Source organism: Aristolochia californica, unplaced genomic scaffold (assembly GCF_029961685.1).
Source record: "Aristolochia californica isolate CCGP_79_NKW_82.1479 unplaced genomic scaffold, dmAriCali1.0.hap1 SCAF_2, whole genome shotgun sequence".
NCBI lineage: Eukaryota > Viridiplantae > Streptophyta > Magnoliopsida > Piperales > Aristolochiaceae > Aristolochia > Aristolochia californica.
In genome coordinates, this window is record NW_027181881.1 from 44,810,551 (window position 1) to 44,827,668 (window position 17,118).

The 17,118-nt window shown below is 39.6% G+C and overlaps 4 protein-coding genes across 4 annotated transcripts; 3 read left to right on the forward strand and 1 right to left on the reverse strand.

Annotated features, from left to right (window-relative positions):
- Positions 1-55: 55 nt before the first annotated feature.
- Positions 56-608, forward strand: LOC137955143 (dehydration-responsive element-binding protein 1A-like). The gene is given in 2 exon segments (XM_068802013.1): positions 56-417; positions 419-608. Coding segments are annotated over 2 exon segments (552 nt in total).
- A 5,903-nt stretch (positions 609-6,511) lies between these two features.
- Positions 6,512-7,099, forward strand: LOC137955144 (dehydration-responsive element-binding protein 1F-like). Its single transcript, XM_068802014.1, has one exon. It carries the CDS (start codon positions 6,512-6,514, stop codon positions 7,097-7,099), a length of 588 nt encoding a protein of 195 aa, XP_068658115.1.
- Positions 7,100-9,795: 2,696 nt separating this feature from the next.
- Positions 9,796-10,341, reverse strand: LOC137955145 (ethylene-responsive transcription factor ERF024-like). Its single transcript, XM_068802015.1, has one exon. The coding sequence runs from the start codon at positions 10,339-10,341 to the stop codon at positions 9,796-9,798; it is 546 nt and encodes a 181-aa protein (XP_068658116.1).
- Positions 10,342-10,877: 536 nt separating this feature from the next.
- LOC137956443 (serine/threonine-protein kinase rio2-like) lies at positions 10,878-16,579 on the forward strand. The gene is made up of 13 exons (XM_068803942.1): positions 10,878-11,063; positions 11,221-11,267; positions 12,371-12,441; positions 12,531-12,644; positions 12,793-12,968; positions 13,070-13,158; positions 13,355-13,472; positions 14,292-14,365; positions 14,545-14,592; positions 14,845-15,013; positions 15,113-15,247; positions 15,363-15,461; positions 15,995-16,579. Exons 1-13 carry the CDS (start codon positions 10,980-10,982, stop codon positions 16,178-16,180), a joined length of 1,410 nt encoding a protein of 469 aa, XP_068660043.1. The 5' UTR covers positions 10,878-10,979; the 3' UTR covers positions 16,181-16,579.
- The last annotated feature ends 539 nt before the right edge of the window (positions 16,580-17,118 follow it).

The following is a 17,118-nucleotide window of genomic DNA, read 5'->3' on the forward strand; positions in this document are numbered from 1 at the left end:
TCCCATGCTAGTGAATCTTGGGTTCGAATCCCTGCTTGGTGCACCAACTTCGCAAATGCCGCCACCGCCTCCCGGGTCGTTCAAGCACCAGGCAGGGCGAAAAAAGTTCCGGGAGACACGCCACCCGTTCTATCGAGGGGTCCGCGGGCGTAATGGCGGGAAATGGATCTGCGAGGCTCGGGAACCAAGCAGGCAGTCGCTCATATGGCTGGGAACTTTAATGAGCCCGGAGATGGCAGCTCGGGCCCACGACGTTGCCGCCTTGGCATTCAGAGGCGACTCCTCACGGCTTAATTTTTCCGACTCGGCGTGGCGTCTGCCACGTTCTACATCCACCTCACCCGCTGATATACAAGAAGCAGCCCTTGCGGCGGCAAAGATGTTCAGATCGTCGGGATCAACCGCGAGAGCGACTTCTTGGGGATGTCAGAGAGAGATCCACTAGCAGTTACGTGGACGAAGAAGAGGTCTTCAATATGCCAGCACTGCTTGCTGAAATGGCAGAAGGTTTGGTATTGCCTCCACCATGTATGGAGAAAGGTTATGATCATGATGAGGTGGAGGAACAGGAACAGGTGGAATGGTCTTTATGGAACAACCGGTTTTGAACCAACCTGGTGTTTTCTGAAATTGCCTGTGCCCGCTGGGTAACCCCAAAGAAATGGCGGGGAATGGCATTGTAAAATTAAATCTTAAAGTTTTCGAAGGTTTCAAGCCTTTCCATGTTTTCTGTAATATTTCCACTTTCCGGTACTGGCCGGACTTTCTCTGTTCCAAAACCTTAGTCTCCCATTTACTTAATTAGGGCCCTCAACCTGAGCGTAAGAGATCAAGTTTGAGGGGTTACTCCAAAATGAAGTAGAGATGAATTACTTACGTATTATTTCATTTATTCGATTAGGCCGTTAGTGGTGAATGAGTAACTCTTCATTTGAATCACGCTATGTAATCTTCTCAGGCAAAAATCGGAGAATCGTGTTTCGTACCTATTTTGAAAATCATTCGCATGAAGTGATAACGCGGGACGCGTCTCTCCCTCCTCCTACGAAAGTTTTTTCCTCGTTTTCTTCTGTTCTCCTTCTCTCTCATCCTTCCTCTCCCGAAATTTTTTTCTCCCTCTCAGCTTCTTCTCCCTTCTCCTTCTCTCGTCTAGTTCTCTCGCTCTCTTCTTCCTCTCGGCCTTTCTCCCTTCTCGGCTTTCTTCCCTTGAATTTGTTTCCCTCTATCTTCTCCCTCTTGGCATCTATCGCAGAGCTGCAATCACAGAACATATTTATTATATTTATTTTTGTCTGATATATTTATTTATTTATTATATTTATTTTTTTCATTACTGTATTATATTAGTGATTTTAAAGTTAAAATATATATTATGTTATTAACAAAATTATTTATTTATTATATTCGTTTATGTTATTTTTTAATTAATTATTTATTTTTTTATAATTTATTCTAGTCACATGTAATTATTATATTAATTTATAATAAAATGTAATCATTAAGTAATATAATATTTTTTTAATTAATTAGTTTATTAATATATTTTAATACTACACATTAAATTACTTATAACTGTAGTAACCATGTTTATTTTGGTTAATTATTTGTTTAAGTGTATGTTCTATTTAAGTATATTATAAAAAGTTACTCATTCTCTTGTTTATATCATATTTTTTATTTTGGGGCACTAACACTGAAATCTATTTTCCAGTGCACTTGAACTCGTCTACACTAACACCCAAGGATGAGTTGAAGTTGAATCAATTCATTTAAGATAAATTGAAATCTTAACTTCATTTCAAGTTCATTGTAGACTAATCCCCCCTTCATGAAAAAAAACTCTAGTGTAGCCTGCTTTGAAGGAGCTCCTAGTTGACTCTATTTTTGTTTGTTAGTGCTTGATTCTTGTTGCGTCCTCGGGCCCAAAACAATAACGAAGGCTAGATTCTAGGACAAATATTTCTTAAAGGATACGAATATGATAGGATCTGATTCACAAATGTAATGTGATAGCGTAGGTTGTTTTTTATCACTCCAATAAATCAAATTATCTCGAGATAAATGGAGTAACCAGAGGTGGAGCAACGGGTATCAGGACAGCCAACCTAGTCAGCACCAGAGTAAGCAACTAGAGCACCAAGAGAAGCAAATGAGCGAAATGTAAGGCCAAAGTTAATGGTGCCTTTGACATAGCGAAGAATACGCTTAACAACAAGACAATGATATTTAGTGGGATCATGTAGGAATTGGCTAACAAAGTTGACCGTATTGACTACGTTAGGGTGAGTGGTGGTTAAGTATTGAAGGGCGCCAATGAGGGACCTGTAAAGAGTGTGATCTGAAAATAGAGAAACATCAACGGACAAATGTTGTGAAATAGCCATAGGCATACGAACTAGTTTGCTATGAAGTAGCTGAACTCGAGTAAGAATATCTCGTGCATATTTTAGCTGACTTATAAATAATCTATTTGTTGTTGGCGAAGCTTCAAGGCCAAACAAGTAACTGAACAAACCCAAATCTTTAGTTGCAAACTCAAAATTAAACTCACGACTGAACTTGGTGATAAGAGCTGTATTATTGCCAGTAATAATTATGTCATCAACATAAATGAACATATATATAGTGTCAGAATGCTTATGAAAGACAAATAGAGAAGTATCAACACTACTGCAAGAGAACCCAAGTTGAGTGATAAAGGAGCTGAAACACTAAAACCAAGCACGAGGAGCTTGCTTAAAACCATAGAGATCTTTCTACAACTCACAAACGTGATGAGGAAAACGAGGGTCAATGTACCTAGGAGGCTGTTCTATATAAACATTTTCAGTGAGAGTACCGTTGAGGAGCACATTCTTGACATCAAGTTGGTGAAGATGTCATTTGTTGGTCATAACAATAGAGAGCACAACTCGGACAGTAGGAGCTTTTACCACAGGGCTAAAGGTTTTAGTGTAGTCAAGATCAGGGACCTGAGTGTAGCCCTTGGCAATGATGCATGCTTTGAGATGCTCAATGGATCCATTAGGCAAATATTTTGTCTGAAACACCCATTTGGAGCCCACAATATTGGTGTTGGTCTGTTGACGGACTAATATCCAAGTCCGATTATTGTGCAAAGTTTGAACTTCTTCATACATGGAAGCAAGCCAAACAAGATTCTTAGTGACAGTTTTGAATCCTTTAAGTGCAATAGAGACAAGGAGAGTAGAGAGAAGTCTAGAGGAGTCCCCGATATCGAGGTTGGCCAGATGGCGTGATTTGAAAATACCAGTTTTACCTTGTGTAAATATAGGGTTAGAATTTTGAAGGATAAAGCCAAGTGAAACGGGAAAAATCACCAATGAATATAACATAATATACATATCCTAAATGGGTTTTGACAAATGAAGGGCCCCCATATGTCACAATGAATAAGATCTAACACATGAGACGACTGATGTTCATGACGTGGATAAAATATACGATGATTTTTCGCAAGTTGACATGAACTATATAATGATGGCAAAGGCAATAAAGAGGTAAGATAGAGATGTTCTTGTTTATGTAAAGAATAAATAATATAATGATTTACACGTCAAAAGCAAGCATGCCATAAATCATAGGAAACATGTAAAGATTTATTTTTAAGGACATAAAGAAGGGCAGGGTTGCCAGGCTCCAACACATATAAGCCTCGATCTCTCTTACCGGTTGCCACCACCATTCCTGTGAGACAATTCTGAATTGTGAAAAAATTGTTCGTAAATGTAACTGTTAAAGAAAAATCATACGTTAATTTAATGATGGAGAAAAGATTTTTGGTGAGATGTGAAACAACTAAAACATCTAAAAACTAAATATTTGGGGTAGGAGAGAGAATACCAGTATGTGAGATAGGTAAGGAGGCACCCACAATTACAAAGTCCTTACTCATGTACAAAGTGGACTGATCCAGAATGGATGCGTTATTGGACAATTGAGCGGAAGCCCCAATGTCCAAGAACCAATCGGAGATTGCAGATCCAGTGAGAACGCACGATCAAGTGAAAAGCCTCGGCAAGATGGGCATGAGGCTCGTTGGACTCATTGCGGGGCATAATGTTGGTTGCATCTATCAACATAATGACCATCAAGATGACATATGTAACAGAGAAGAGGGCGATGTCCTTGTCTAGAATGAGTTCGGCTCTGGTTGACATAATGGTGGCCAGAACCATTGGTTCGGCCATGGGTTCGACCAGAGCCACGACGGGTCGATTGGTCTGATCCACGAGGTGCAGTAGTGAAAGCAGTAGCAAGAGAGATAAAACTCTCTAGATATTTTTTAAAGAGCTCAAAGCTCTCGGCTCTGGAGACGAGTTTAGAAAAACGGGGGAGAGGTGTGCAAGCTATTTGTGTGATGAAGAAGGTGGAAAATTCGACGCCAAGTCCATGGAGAAACCAGTGGAGTTTGTCAGTTTTGTCGACAGGTCCGCCAATCGCGTGAAGCTAATCGCAAAGACCCTCTAAAACGTGAGTATAAGCTACAACGGATTGATTTCCTTGCTTTAGCTGCTAGAGATCGTCTTTTTGTCGGATTTCCAGAACCTTCGATCGATGACTAAAGACAATTTCCAATGCGAGTCAAACCTCGGGTGCAATGGAGAGGCCAATGGCTTCGACCATTGCCTCCTTGATGAGGGATGAAAGGAGGAGGCTGAGAAGGAAGGTGTTGTCCATTGCTCTCCATTGTAAATATTCAGCAATAGGGGTGGTAGAATCTGTGGCAGTAAACTGAGGTGGTGGGGTGAGGGTTCCATCTGCATAGTTGAGGAGATTTTGACTTTCCAAAAGAGGAGGTAGTTGACTTTTCCACGAGATATGTTGTGGAAGAGAGTTTAATGTTAATCATATGGATGAAGGTATGGAAAGGGAGAATATGAGAAAATGATTCAACTACCATTTTTTTTAAAAACAAGATCTTGGTGAACAAAGTTGGGCATAAGATTGAACCACGGACCGACCCGGGTTCACGTGGGTTAGCTAGGTCTCGGTCCCATTCGGACTCAAAAAAAGGATTCATGGGACACTGATTCTGGTGGTCCCTTATGAGATTTTTTTTTTTCATCGTTGCTTATAACAACACGATGATGGCAGGGCATCTGGCGTGCCTTCACATCAGGACGGAGACCGAGCCAAGGCCGGTAGCGATAGATGCCGGTACGTAGAGGTGGGCAGCAACAAAGCAGAGCTGTGATGCGTGTAGAGGAGATCGACAAGAAGTTTCTCGTTGGAAAAAAATGGCTATTAGATGAACAGGAGATCTACTTGATCTAATACCATGTAAGTTTTTAAAGATTTTTTTTATTCACCACGATTATAATTTAACATTACAAAGGTATTTATATATAAAATGATAACAGAAAAATCCTATTTTTAGTTTGGTGATCCGTCGGTTCTAGCAGATCGAAGCCTGGTCTGCATGCTTCCGTTTCAGTGCCGTTCACATCGGATACCCGTTTTCTTGATCCTTAGATAATACTTTTTTCACCAATAGCTTTCAGTAATGATCGATAATAGGATGGATGAGAAAGCCATTTTTTATTTTTTATTTTTTGAAAGGACCGGAGGAGCTATCCGGATTCCATTTTAATTAATCTACCATGCTTTCCACGATTCAGGCTTCTCCGGGATGACGATTCATCCAAGAAAACCATGTAAAATGTGTAACTCAATGACCCTTTTACCTGAGGATTTAGACTTTTTCTCTGCACAAATGGCACTTTTAACGTCGACCTGCGAATCTGAATAAGTTTTTTTTCTTTGGAAGCGGCCTATTCAGTGGCTGGATGGTGCCATTGAGACTGCACGTCTGGCCTCCTCTCGCCATTGAAACATGTAGTTTCTTTAAAACGAAACTTTAATGGCGTGACCATTTTACTAGCGCAGATTCGGTAAATTAATTATCTAAAAGAGCCGTCCGTTGATTTAGGTCATCAGTAGTAAATTAATTATACAACCGTAGCTTTTCATCTAAGCAATCCAGACCGTTGGCTGTTTCTAAAAGAGGCTTGAGAGAGTAAACAAGATCTCCGTCCGTGTATTTGATACGTCGAGAGGTTATGGGCAGGAATGTTTGAAATACATGCACGTAACCTCTCGATGTATCAAAGTAGAAAAAATTAGGCACGTTTTAACGAAGAAGGCAGATTCAGTGGTGAGTGGTGAGTTTTGGCAGTCTTAGATCCCTGTTTTTTTTGCCGATTCGGTGTCTTACCTTATAAATGTTGAGACATCCGGCAATGGTCCGACGGGGGCGGGCCCCCATTACCCTCCAAATACCGGCCTATTGGCTCACTCTTGTGCCTGCCGGCTGCCGTGTTTCAAAACTTTCCACGTGACGATAAACCTCACGTGGAGCACCTTTTACACGTGACAATCTACTGCAAGGTTTTAGCATCGAGCCTTTTTTAAGGACATTAACTCGAACCTCTCCTCTCGTCAAACCCAGTCCTCACTATCCATTTGGTTTTCGTCTTTTTCTACATTCATGGGGGTGGAGGAAGTAGAAGAGCACAGTTCACTATCTTCCTTGTTCAGTGATCTCCCGCCTACGTCCACTACCTCCCACAAGAGACGAGCCGGCCGGAAAAAGTTCCGGGAGACGAGGCACCCCTTCTACCGTGGCGTTCGCCAGCGCCCAGGCGGCAAATGGGTCTGCGAGGTGCGGGAGCCTCTCAAGAAGTCAAAGATATGGCTAGGGACGTTCCCTTGGCCGGAGATGGCCGCCAGGGCCCACGACGTCGCTGCCATCGCCCTCCGCGGTTCTGGAGCAGCGCTCAACTTCGAGGACTCCCGGCATGTTCTCCCCCGTCCCGCCTCTTCCTCCTCCAAAGATATCCAGGAGGCTGCCGCGCAGGCAGCCGAGGCCTTCCGCCCTAACAAGCTTTCTGATGCTCAGCCGCTTGTAATAGATGTTTTGACGCACTTCCACGACGAGGAGGCGGAGTACAACATGCCGAGCCTTCTCACCAGCATGGCCGAGGGAATGCTGATCACTCCACCTAGTGTCCATAAGGGTTTCGATTGGGACGATCTAGAGGATCGTCAGATGGACTTGTCCCTCTGGAATGATTGAATAGGTGCAGTCTACTGATTGGTTTTCTTTTCTTAATTTTTCTGATACAGTATTGGTTTCCTCGCGTAAGTACGTACTTCTTGGTTTCCTCGTAAGGTAGAAGAAGACGGGCATCAACATGCAGTGAAGCCCACGCACGAACTTAAAGAGTTGGAACTCCTGGATCAACCGGCCTTCCAAGTAGTAAATCTAGACATAATTAACATTTGTTATTAATTATTTTCAGACAGCAATTTCAAGAGTGATTCAGGTGCCGGAACATACCAGTGTCGAGATTCGCCTTGGTTTCTCTGAAGCCGAAAAAGTGAAGTGAACGCTTTTTCCCACTTTTTAGTCTTTCAGCAGGTCTCTTATGTCCGACCCAAGCCGATTAAATCCGTATACAGAGAAGGCCATCTTTCGCCTGATGCGGTGGATATGTAGAATTATAGCTTATTTTTGCGATTACGTCTCAGCTCGGAACCTCGCCAGACATCTGTAACAGTGGTTTTACAAAGAACATATACAAAATTCTCATATTACTTGTTATGATTAGAAACAGAAGTCCTAAAAAACTAGGTTGACCTCCTCTCTCTAAGATAATACCAAGGCTAGGATTAAATTACGAGACGAAAGTGAGAATGTGTTTTTGAAAGATGGAAAAGGAGATGAACATGAATTTTTGTTCAGTCCAGAAAATTTTCCTGCACACTAACATACCGTAATTGATATAAATTAAAAAGTTTTGGCTTGCCACTCCAGTTTGAAGTTAGACTCATTGAAGTGTTAATCCTCTTGTTTGGAGAGACCTAACAAAAAGTAGCAAATGCTAAAATAGAGGATGGTACCTTCAACATCGGAAATATTCTTATCAGTTCATTTCTGATCAACAACCATGACCACAGGGGATCGTATGATGTAAACGAAATCTTGGACGGCCTCGTCCAATGAACTTCTGTCGGTGACCCTCATTTCAAGCTCAAATGTTCTCTAATTATTGGTCCAAATTGCGGCTGAGATGATTGAATACCGAACTTATTCTTCTCTGGAACGAGATTTCATTTATAATCTTGAACTACAAGCTATTACTGGGTCCATGTTCACACCCAGTCAAAAAGAATACCCAGTGTAAAGATCCCTTAGAAAGAGGATGAATTGCCAAACATGAAGATCGACATTACTCGTTTCAATATCTGTCGAAATTTAATTCTCATATTTTCACACAAAGATTATGCATCTACGATGTAAAGAAAGTAATACTCAAGATACGAGACACAGTGTGGGGATTAGATCGTTGTCGGAATTGATTTCTTTCCTTTCCAAAGAGAGAAACCTAGCTTAAATAACTCAAGAATTTGCATTCCTTACAGCGACTGGGAATTACCCTGGACAGACATTAGTCTGTAGGCTTTTATCGTTGCAGCTTGGATGGGCACCCGTTGAACGATCCGTAAAGTCATCATTTTCCGCTTTACTTGCTTATGAAAGTGCATTAAGCAAAGATTCTGCTCTGCAAGTTGGGGGGACACGGATAGCTGAAAGCTCAGCTTTAACGATCAAGCTGATTCTAAAGTGAACTTAATATTGCAAGCCATTGATGAAATACTTTAGAATTTAATACAGTTTCCACTTCACTCAATGGGGACTCAAAAGTGTAAAGGGGACATCAAGGGCCACCCAGCAGCTTCTTGGAGGACAACATTTGAGGCGAAGATGGGCAGATGGAGATAAAGTAACCTTAGTTTAAACTAATGTAAGCCGTAACAATGTGGACATAAATGGTTAGGAAAGCAATATACATCCATCAGCATCTTAATGATGTTAATTGACTAACCACCCGACTAGTGCTTGTTATCTCCCACCAAACTTTTAAAAAACATACATGCTTCCTCTTTCAATTCATCCTGGGTTGCAGAGGAGCTGGTGTCTGTGGAGAGTCATGCAAGGCCGACTCATCTGTGCATTTCTACCTTTACAGCTTCGGTTCATGTATTTCATAGATTCCGTTTTCTTCTTGCTCCGCGTGGTGCTTCTGATGAGGCTACTGTTGTTGTGTTCAACGAAAGTATAGGTGGTAGGTCATCTGTGAATTCCGTCAGGAAGGCATACCCAGCTTCCTGTCTCTTCAACAATTAAAGGATTTTCCTTTCAATTTCTGGGTTTCTTTGTGTTTGAACACTGGAGATACTTTGCTAATATATGTGGGTAAACGTTTCAGCCATCTATTCTCTTGATATTTCATTGATTCATCCGATCCACAGATGACAGGAATAAAGAAATTTAGTGTTTAGTTGTTCCTTTTCCGTTCCTTCTTGTAGCATGCAAACATGAACACCGTTACTGACTCTTCTGTGATTTAGTGATTTACAAGAACCCATGTATAGCATTTAATTCAGTGCAAAGAGATGAGTAACGGGATTCAAATTCATCTTAGGTATCAGAAATGAAGGGGGTGCAAGTACAAGCTGAGGAGGAATCAGGAGGGTGCTGCATACAAACTAATATAGAAGAAAACTGAAAGAGTCCTTTCAGCCTCAACAACACAGAGAACGGGGAAAAAGAGGCGAAAATATAAAAGAAAAGGACTCCTATACGAGACTATGACTCCAGCGCACTAGGCACCAAATTGTCTGCGTTAAAGCTTAATTACTTTTTTATGTTTTGCTGCTTATATGTACCCATCTTCGAAGTACGTGGTTCTGATTAAGGGGGATCGACTAAGGATAATTCCACAGAGTGTGGTTGTCTGAGCTCATAATTACTGCATCGTCGTGATCATCTTCCACAGGAGGAGGACTGAGAAGCATTCGCTCAGCCATATTTTTGAGATGGTTGGGCATGTCAAAGATGGCTTCCTCGTCAATGAACTCATGGAAGACCGGCTGTTCTGTGGAGGTGACCGTACTGCTCTTGCTGCATTTAAGCAGATACAATGGAGTAGCAGCGGCGGCTGCGGCGGCGGTGGATTGGATGTCACGAGGATTCGTGGTTGCAGGTATGGGCAGTTCTGAGGCACAGGCCGGGAAATTAAGCTTGGCCTCAACACCTTTGAGGGCCAAGGCGGCCACATCATAAGCAATAGCAGCCATCTCCGGCTGGGGAAAGGTGCCAAGCCATATGCGATTCGGCGTCCTGGGCTCACGAATTTCCGCCACCCATTTCCTGCTGCGCTGTCTTACTCCCCTAAAAACGGGATGCGACCCCGGAAAGGGTCTACCAGCCTCATTGTTGCCACCGCCGCCACTGGTGCTGCCGCTGCCCATGGACGTGGAGTGCTCTGCAGGAGAGTGACCGGAGGAGGTGTGCATGGAGTGATCAGAGTGATGGTTGGCGGCAGTTGCTGGGGTTTTAAAATGGAAAGTCGGGCGGTTTATATACTTGGAGTTGTTACAGTTAAAAAGGAGTAATGGCAACCAGTTGGTTCTTAACTGCCACTTTGGAGTTGGCCAGCGTTTGTATGGATATTGGGGTGTGGCTGAGTTGGATCCCGTGTTACGGAAAATGTTCATTCCCCTTATCTTGATTTTGATTTCTCCCATCACTGATCAGCCAGCTGCTCCTCCATGCGAGTAATCTTAATTCTTATCCTCCCGCCGCGGTCTTCTCCTTGCGCCGCAGCTTCACTGACAAGAACCCTCACTCGGTCGGGTGGGTTCCTATACTGAATGTAAATGTAGCGACTTAAATTAAATACAACCTGGGTTCGGTTTGGTGCTTTTAGTTTTTAGTCACTCGACCCGTAATATAATAAGAGAAACGGACCAGAAAAGAAGAAATAATAAATAGAAAGAAAAGACTTTAATAAACGTGAAAAGCGCGTTTTTTGAGCCCTAGCGCAAACAACCATCCTTTCCCGCCGAGCTGTAGGTAGAACAGGCAGGACGTTCTCTCCCCTGGAGCCATGAAGCTCGACGTTAACGCTCTCAGATATCTGTCCAAAGACGATTTTAGGGTTCTAACCTCGGTGGAGATGGGAATGAAAAATGTAAGTGCGGGAAAATTTTACCTTTTCTATAGTTTGTACGCTGGGTACTCCCTTTCGAGTTCCATAACAATAAGGTGCCATCGTACTTTATGTAGATTGATGTTTTAGAATTTATGCGTTTCATTCGTTTCTTTACTGTTCGTTCTTTGAATTGCAGCATGAAATTGTTCCTGCCGAGCTGGTTGATCGCATCGCTGGATTAAAGTAAATTCAGTAACTCGACCAGTCCTTGTTCCTTTCTTCTTCTTTTATTATTATTATTATTATTTTCGGGTGCTCGTTAGTCACTGACAGGCAATGTATCCGCGTTCAAAATATTCCCCCCCCCCCCCCCCCCCCCGAGACCATACGGGAATTCGATTGATCTGTTATCTGTTAAGAGTATTGGAACAACTGAATCTCAACAAACAGATAAAGCTAAACAAATAGATGAAGATGACGATTATGGAAGATAATCCAGGATATAACCAAATCTGTTCAAATTTAAATATTTTTCAAATATTTGTAACAGATGTATCTTATCTACAAAACACCTATAAATACAACTGCATGTAGTCCTCCAGAATCAAGGAAGGAAAACATTGTTTCTATCTATCTTGTTTTACTTTTACAAAGAGTAATTATATTGGCAGAAGTTGGATAACTTATGCCTAGTGTAAAGAGGAATTTATACTCTCTTTTTCTTTGGGGAAAGGGCTGTGAAAGCCTTTCTAACTCAACCAGTTTTCTCGAAACAAAACTGAGAGGAAAAGATAATAGAACAAAGAAAACAGAAACGGGTTTGGGACTTTAAAAAAGACCGATTTTGCTGTCAATCCAACTCCATTGATTTTATAAAATTTTACCTTTCCTTTATTTCACCAAAGATCTGGAGTTCTACGCTCCTAGCATGCATATAGGACTTGCACTGAGGGATGCATAGAGAATATGAAAGTTGTTCTGTAAATAACTAACATTTGGACTTATGCTGTGAATCTTTAAATTCACAGATCTAGTTTCATGAAAGACCATCTGTCCATGATCATTGTCATCATTATTAAATCAGTCAGATTACATACTGATTGGTGGCTCAAATTACACCATTTCGTTATGATGATTTACTCATTCTAACTAGCCTACTATATGCCAAGGTGTTTCATTCTTTTGCCTCTTAGTTTTGTGTTAGATAACATGGATTCCCTCTTAAAAGACTCTTTTGCCTCTCTAGTTATGTGTTTAGTTTACATGGATTCCCTCTTAAAATACAAGTGCTCACAGATTTTTGTTTTTTTTTTATCTAAGTTGATACTAACCCTTTCTGATTGCAGGCATGGAGGCACATACAAGGTGTTGAAAAATTTGCTCAAACACAAGCTGGTGCATCATGACTCATCAAAATGTGGTTCTCTAAATTTGTTTGGGTACTTAATTGTATTTTTAGAAGCGTGATTCTGTTATCTCATGACTATACTTTTGGTATATCTGCAGATGATGGATTTCGGTTGACCTATCTGGGATATGATTTTCTTGCAATAAAAACTTTGGTTAATAGGGGAGTATTTGCAGCTGTTGGTCGTCAAATAGGTGTTGGAAAAGAGTCAGGTAACCATGCTTGACGGAAGGTCTTATTGATGCTGTCAAGTTTCTTTCCATTCATTCAATTTTTTCTTTTTCTATCTTGCTCAAAATAATTTTTATTTTTTTTATCTCTTGCATAACCTTGACCTTTTTTTTTTTTTTCTCTTTGAAGACATTTTTGAGGTTGCAACAGAAGATGGTACAGTTTTGGCAATGAAATTGCACAGGCTGGGTAGAATCTCTTTCAGAGCTGTCAAATCGAAGCGTGATTATCTGTTGCACCGGCAAAGCTATAACTGGTTGTACTTGTCACGGCTTGCTGCACTCAAAGAATATGCTTTTATGAAGGTTTGTTACTCTTTTTTTTTTTTTTTTTTGTCTTATTTGAATGTTATTAACAAGAATCAACTCCTGATATCTCTCTGTGATGTCTGGTCTGTGTGATGCAGGCTTTGCAAGAGCATGGGTTTCCTGTTCCAGATGCTATAGATTGCAATAGGCATTGTGTAGTTATGTCCCTTGTCCAGGGTTATCCACTGTATGTGTTCTTTTCATAGTTGTATTTTTCAGCTTTCTTAATATTTTTTTTACTTAAAGAGTACTTTTTTTTTTTTTTTTTTTGAAATTCTTTACTTTTAAGTGTTTCTTCTTCATGATTTTTATGTGGTTAGAAGATGATGGTTGGTGGTTTCCAGGGATGCAGTGTACTAACTTCTCTTTGATGTTCTTTACAGGGTACAGGTGAAGCAACTGCAGAACCCAGACAGTGTTTTTGAAACAATTATTGGTCTTGTGGTTCGACTTGCTGAACATGGGCTCATCCACTGTGACTTTAATGAATTTAATATTATGGTATGTATTTCTTATTTCTAATCAAGAAGCTCTTACTGATATTTTATTCTTGCCACGCTTGAGGAGCTACGAGAGTCATGTCATTAATATTTCATGAAAGTTTTACATTTTACAAGTAGTCTTGCTGTGATGTATTAGTAATATAGAGAATTGCATTGTTTTCTGCATGATTGACTAAAAAAGTTACTCTGCTTTGTAAGGTTATTGCTTTATGTATTTTGGTGGCCTTGTTGCTTCATTCTTTTCAGGTTATTAGATCCTTGTCTATTTTAGCCAAAGTTTTTGTCATAGTTGTGAAGAAGGGTTTACCATTTAAATGGTATAACATTGATTCAGTTGTTTCTTATATATAAACTGTCTGAACAAGTAGTTGTATCTCTTTCTATTTGCATGAACCAGTACGATTTTTCAATTTAGAGGATTAACGTTATGGTAATTATTACAAATATATTGTTCGCTTGTTTGTTACCTTTCTCTTTGTTTCTGTTATCTAAAAGACAATTATCATTTTTCAAAAAAAATGCTAATTGTGTCTTGAGAAGTTATGCATACTATTTCTCATTCTGTTTAGATACTTAATGTAACGTGTAACATTCTAAATTATTAGTTACAACACTTATTGCCATTTACATTACTAATGAATTGGCGTTAGGGCTGTAATTTCTGAAATATTTGGTTATAAGTTGTGTTCTTGTATCATTTCTGCTATGCTTGGAACCTAGGATTTGTTCTATCTTTATTCAGATATAGTATATCTTTTCACTATTCTGTGGAATGATTGAAATTCCATAACTTATACATGTTATATACCTTTTACAGATTAATGATGATGAGAAGGTTACTATGATTGACTTTCCTCAAATGGTATCTATTTCCCATCGCAACGCCCAAATGTATGTAAAATTTGCAGTTTAAAGGTCCTTGTTGGTTTAATATCTATTTTATTTATATTTTTTTGTTAAAATTCTGTAATATCTACTTTTATTGCATTTGCATAGATTGAAGCTCCTGATTTCTTTTCTGTGATGTTCATATATTTTATATTAGTTTCCTGAAATGTCTTTCCTTTCAGGTACTTTGACCGTGATGTTGAATGCATATTTAAGTTCTTCAAAAAGAGGTTAGTGTGTGGATGTACATCAAAGGATTGCTGCTCTCCTAGATGTCTATTTTGGACACTTTTTTTTTTCTTACAATATGTGAAACTTTTTTGTTAATTCTGTCATGTACCATCATTGGCTGGAGTGTACTGGATGTCTCGAATTTTAAACATTGTTTTTAAGAACTTAGGAAATTCAGTGGGCTTGTAAATTTCATTTTTATTATCCTGTCCTAGATATACAAATAAAGGTGAATTATTCGTCCTTTTCAGGTTCAAACTTACTTTCCATGAAGAACCAGAAGACGTTGAAGGGTCAAAATCTGATATAGATGAGAGTGGCAGACCATCCTTTTATTCAATAGAAAAATCTGCTGGTGTCTTGGACAAGGAGCTTGCTGCAAGTGGGTTTACACGGAAAGACCAGGATAAGATTGAAAAGGTAACTATTGCAAAGCTGGTTCTCTGTGATGTCTTGTACTATGATGTATTCAGATCATTTCTTTTACTCAAGTTTTCTGATTTTAGATTTTTTATGCAGTTTGTTGCAGGAGGTAGCGAGGAGGACAGTGCGAGTTCTAGTGATGAAGAGATTGCTGATAAAGATGAGTGTCTTTCTACTGAAAATAGTGAAGCTGTAATTTGTGAACTTGATTGCCTGGACATAGCTGGACAAGTAAGTGTAAATCAGTGCAATTTAGTGATTAGGCATATGATATAGCTCTATACCTAATGGTCTGATTATATTTATGTGCCTCTCACTGATTAATGAATGTATCTTGCAATATCAGTGCACAACTGACCATAATCCTGATGATGAAAAGGAGGATAATCAGCATTTTAAAGATACTGGGAATGATGAACCCGGAAGTGTATTGTCAAGTGAGAGGGTATGATTCTTTTTATGTCATTACATGCAACAAAATTGCCTTGAGAATTACCTTTTGAGGTCACTTCATGAAACTGAACTGCCTGAGATTTATCTTTTGAGGTCACTATGTGAAACAGTGAAACTTATGAATAAGTGCATAATATTTTGCTGATGAAATGTCTTGCTGATTTATGAATATGCTTTTCACTTGTGCATTATTTTTAAACTAATATATATATATATATATTCTTTGGTAAAAAGTATTATTCCCTCAGATTTGAATTCTAGAATACAGAGTAGCTAGCGGTCTTTGCTGTTCAAGACTCCTGCTTGCTTGATTTTGGACATGATCAACATGTTTGTCTTTTTAGCCTTTGATTTTGATTGTACTTCTGCCTGAAAGTGCAGTGATAATTAAATATTTCACATGAAAACTGCAACTTTAGTTCCTTTAAAAAAAATAAAAAATTAGTAACATTTGGTTTCAATTCTGGCGCTGCATGCTCAATTCCTGGAAAATTGTATGTTACAAATCTGAATGTGATGTTCCAGGAGGATATGGGTGTTCCAACTGATGGGGATGCTATCTTGGGGAAGCGGCTGAACAAGCAGAGACGGCGAGCAATAGTTGCAGCTCAGGGTGGTAGAAGGATTCTCTCTTCTAGAAACTCCTACAAGGACAAGGGTGGCAAGACATCGCACAACTCTAGAGTACAAAAGCAATTAGCCAAATGGTGATATAAACTGCATTGCAGAACTTTCTACTTGTAATTTGTCTAATGCTGCAATTGGAGATGCTTGAAATGCTTTTCAACAAATTGAAGACCCGAGTAGAAATTTCGATGCCTTTAAGGTTCTTTTCTGCTTCAAACAAGAGATGAAAACAGGCCCTTTTCCCCACGAATTTAGTAAGGAACCTGCATTCATGAGATTAATCTTTTATGTAAATCAGTGCTGCAGCAGTTTTGTTATGCTGCAAATGACCTGGAAGGAGATTGCATTCGGCACTTCTATGTATGTTTGCTTTTAGTAGTTGGTGTAAATTGTATACCTCAAGTGGACACATGGGAATTGGGACAGATATCATGACTGTACAGAGTTGATCAAGATTTATAAAACGAGATTAGTTGAGCTGCAGATAGGTCATCTGGTTGGACATGTTGGTCGTTTAGGGGCTGTTACCCCATTTGGAGTAATGCAAAATGACTGCTTTTTTTGTCGCTGGCCATTTGTTTGTTTGTATTTATTTTTTCAGAAGGCAAGAAATTATCTTTTACAAAAAAAAAAAAAAAAAACAGGGGGGGGCTGCCACTCATGTACGACTGTGAGTGTCACCTTTCTTTTTTTCTCCCAAGTATGTTCACTATAAGCGGTTACCGTCTGAAAACTATGTTTATCTGGAAACGAAGTGTATCGTACATTTTTTTTCTTGCAATGTGTTCCGTCTCTTAGACTTTCCCAGTGGAAATTCATCTTCTGTGGTAATTATTGGACAACCACTGGGCAAAAGCAGGAATTGCAGGAAATGCGTAGCCAGAAACTTCGATAGTATGGATAGTGTTAAAATATCAGTTTAATGGTATTTTTATATTATATTTTTCTGTTATATTATGTTTGTTAGATAGACTATTTTAATATGTCTGTGACTCAATTTCATTCAATTTAGAGTTTATATA

What these genes read in the sequence shown, in the direction of transcription:
- LOC137955144 (XM_068802014.1), top strand. Translation starts at nt 6,512, where the DNA reads ATGGGGGTGGAGGAAGTAGAAGAGCACAGTTCACTATCTTCCTTGTTC.
- LOC137955145 (XM_068802015.1), bottom strand. Translation starts at nt 10,341, where the DNA reads ATGGGCAGCGGCAGCACCAGTGGCGGCGGTGGCAACAATGAGGCTGGT.
- LOC137956443 (XM_068803942.1), top strand. Translation starts at nt 10,980, where the DNA reads ATGAAGCTCGACGTTAACGCTCTCAGATATCTGTCCAAAGACGATTTT. An exon ending in AGGTGTTGGAAAAGAGTCAG is followed by an intron (nt 12,645 to 12,792) that starts GTAACCATGCTT and finishes TTCTCTTTGAAG; the next exon opens with ACATTTTTGAGGTTGCAACA. An exon ending in TCCCATCGCAACGCCCAAAT is followed by an intron (nt 14,366 to 14,544) that starts GTATGTAAAATT and finishes CTTTCCTTTCAG; the next exon opens with GTACTTTGACCGTGATGTTG.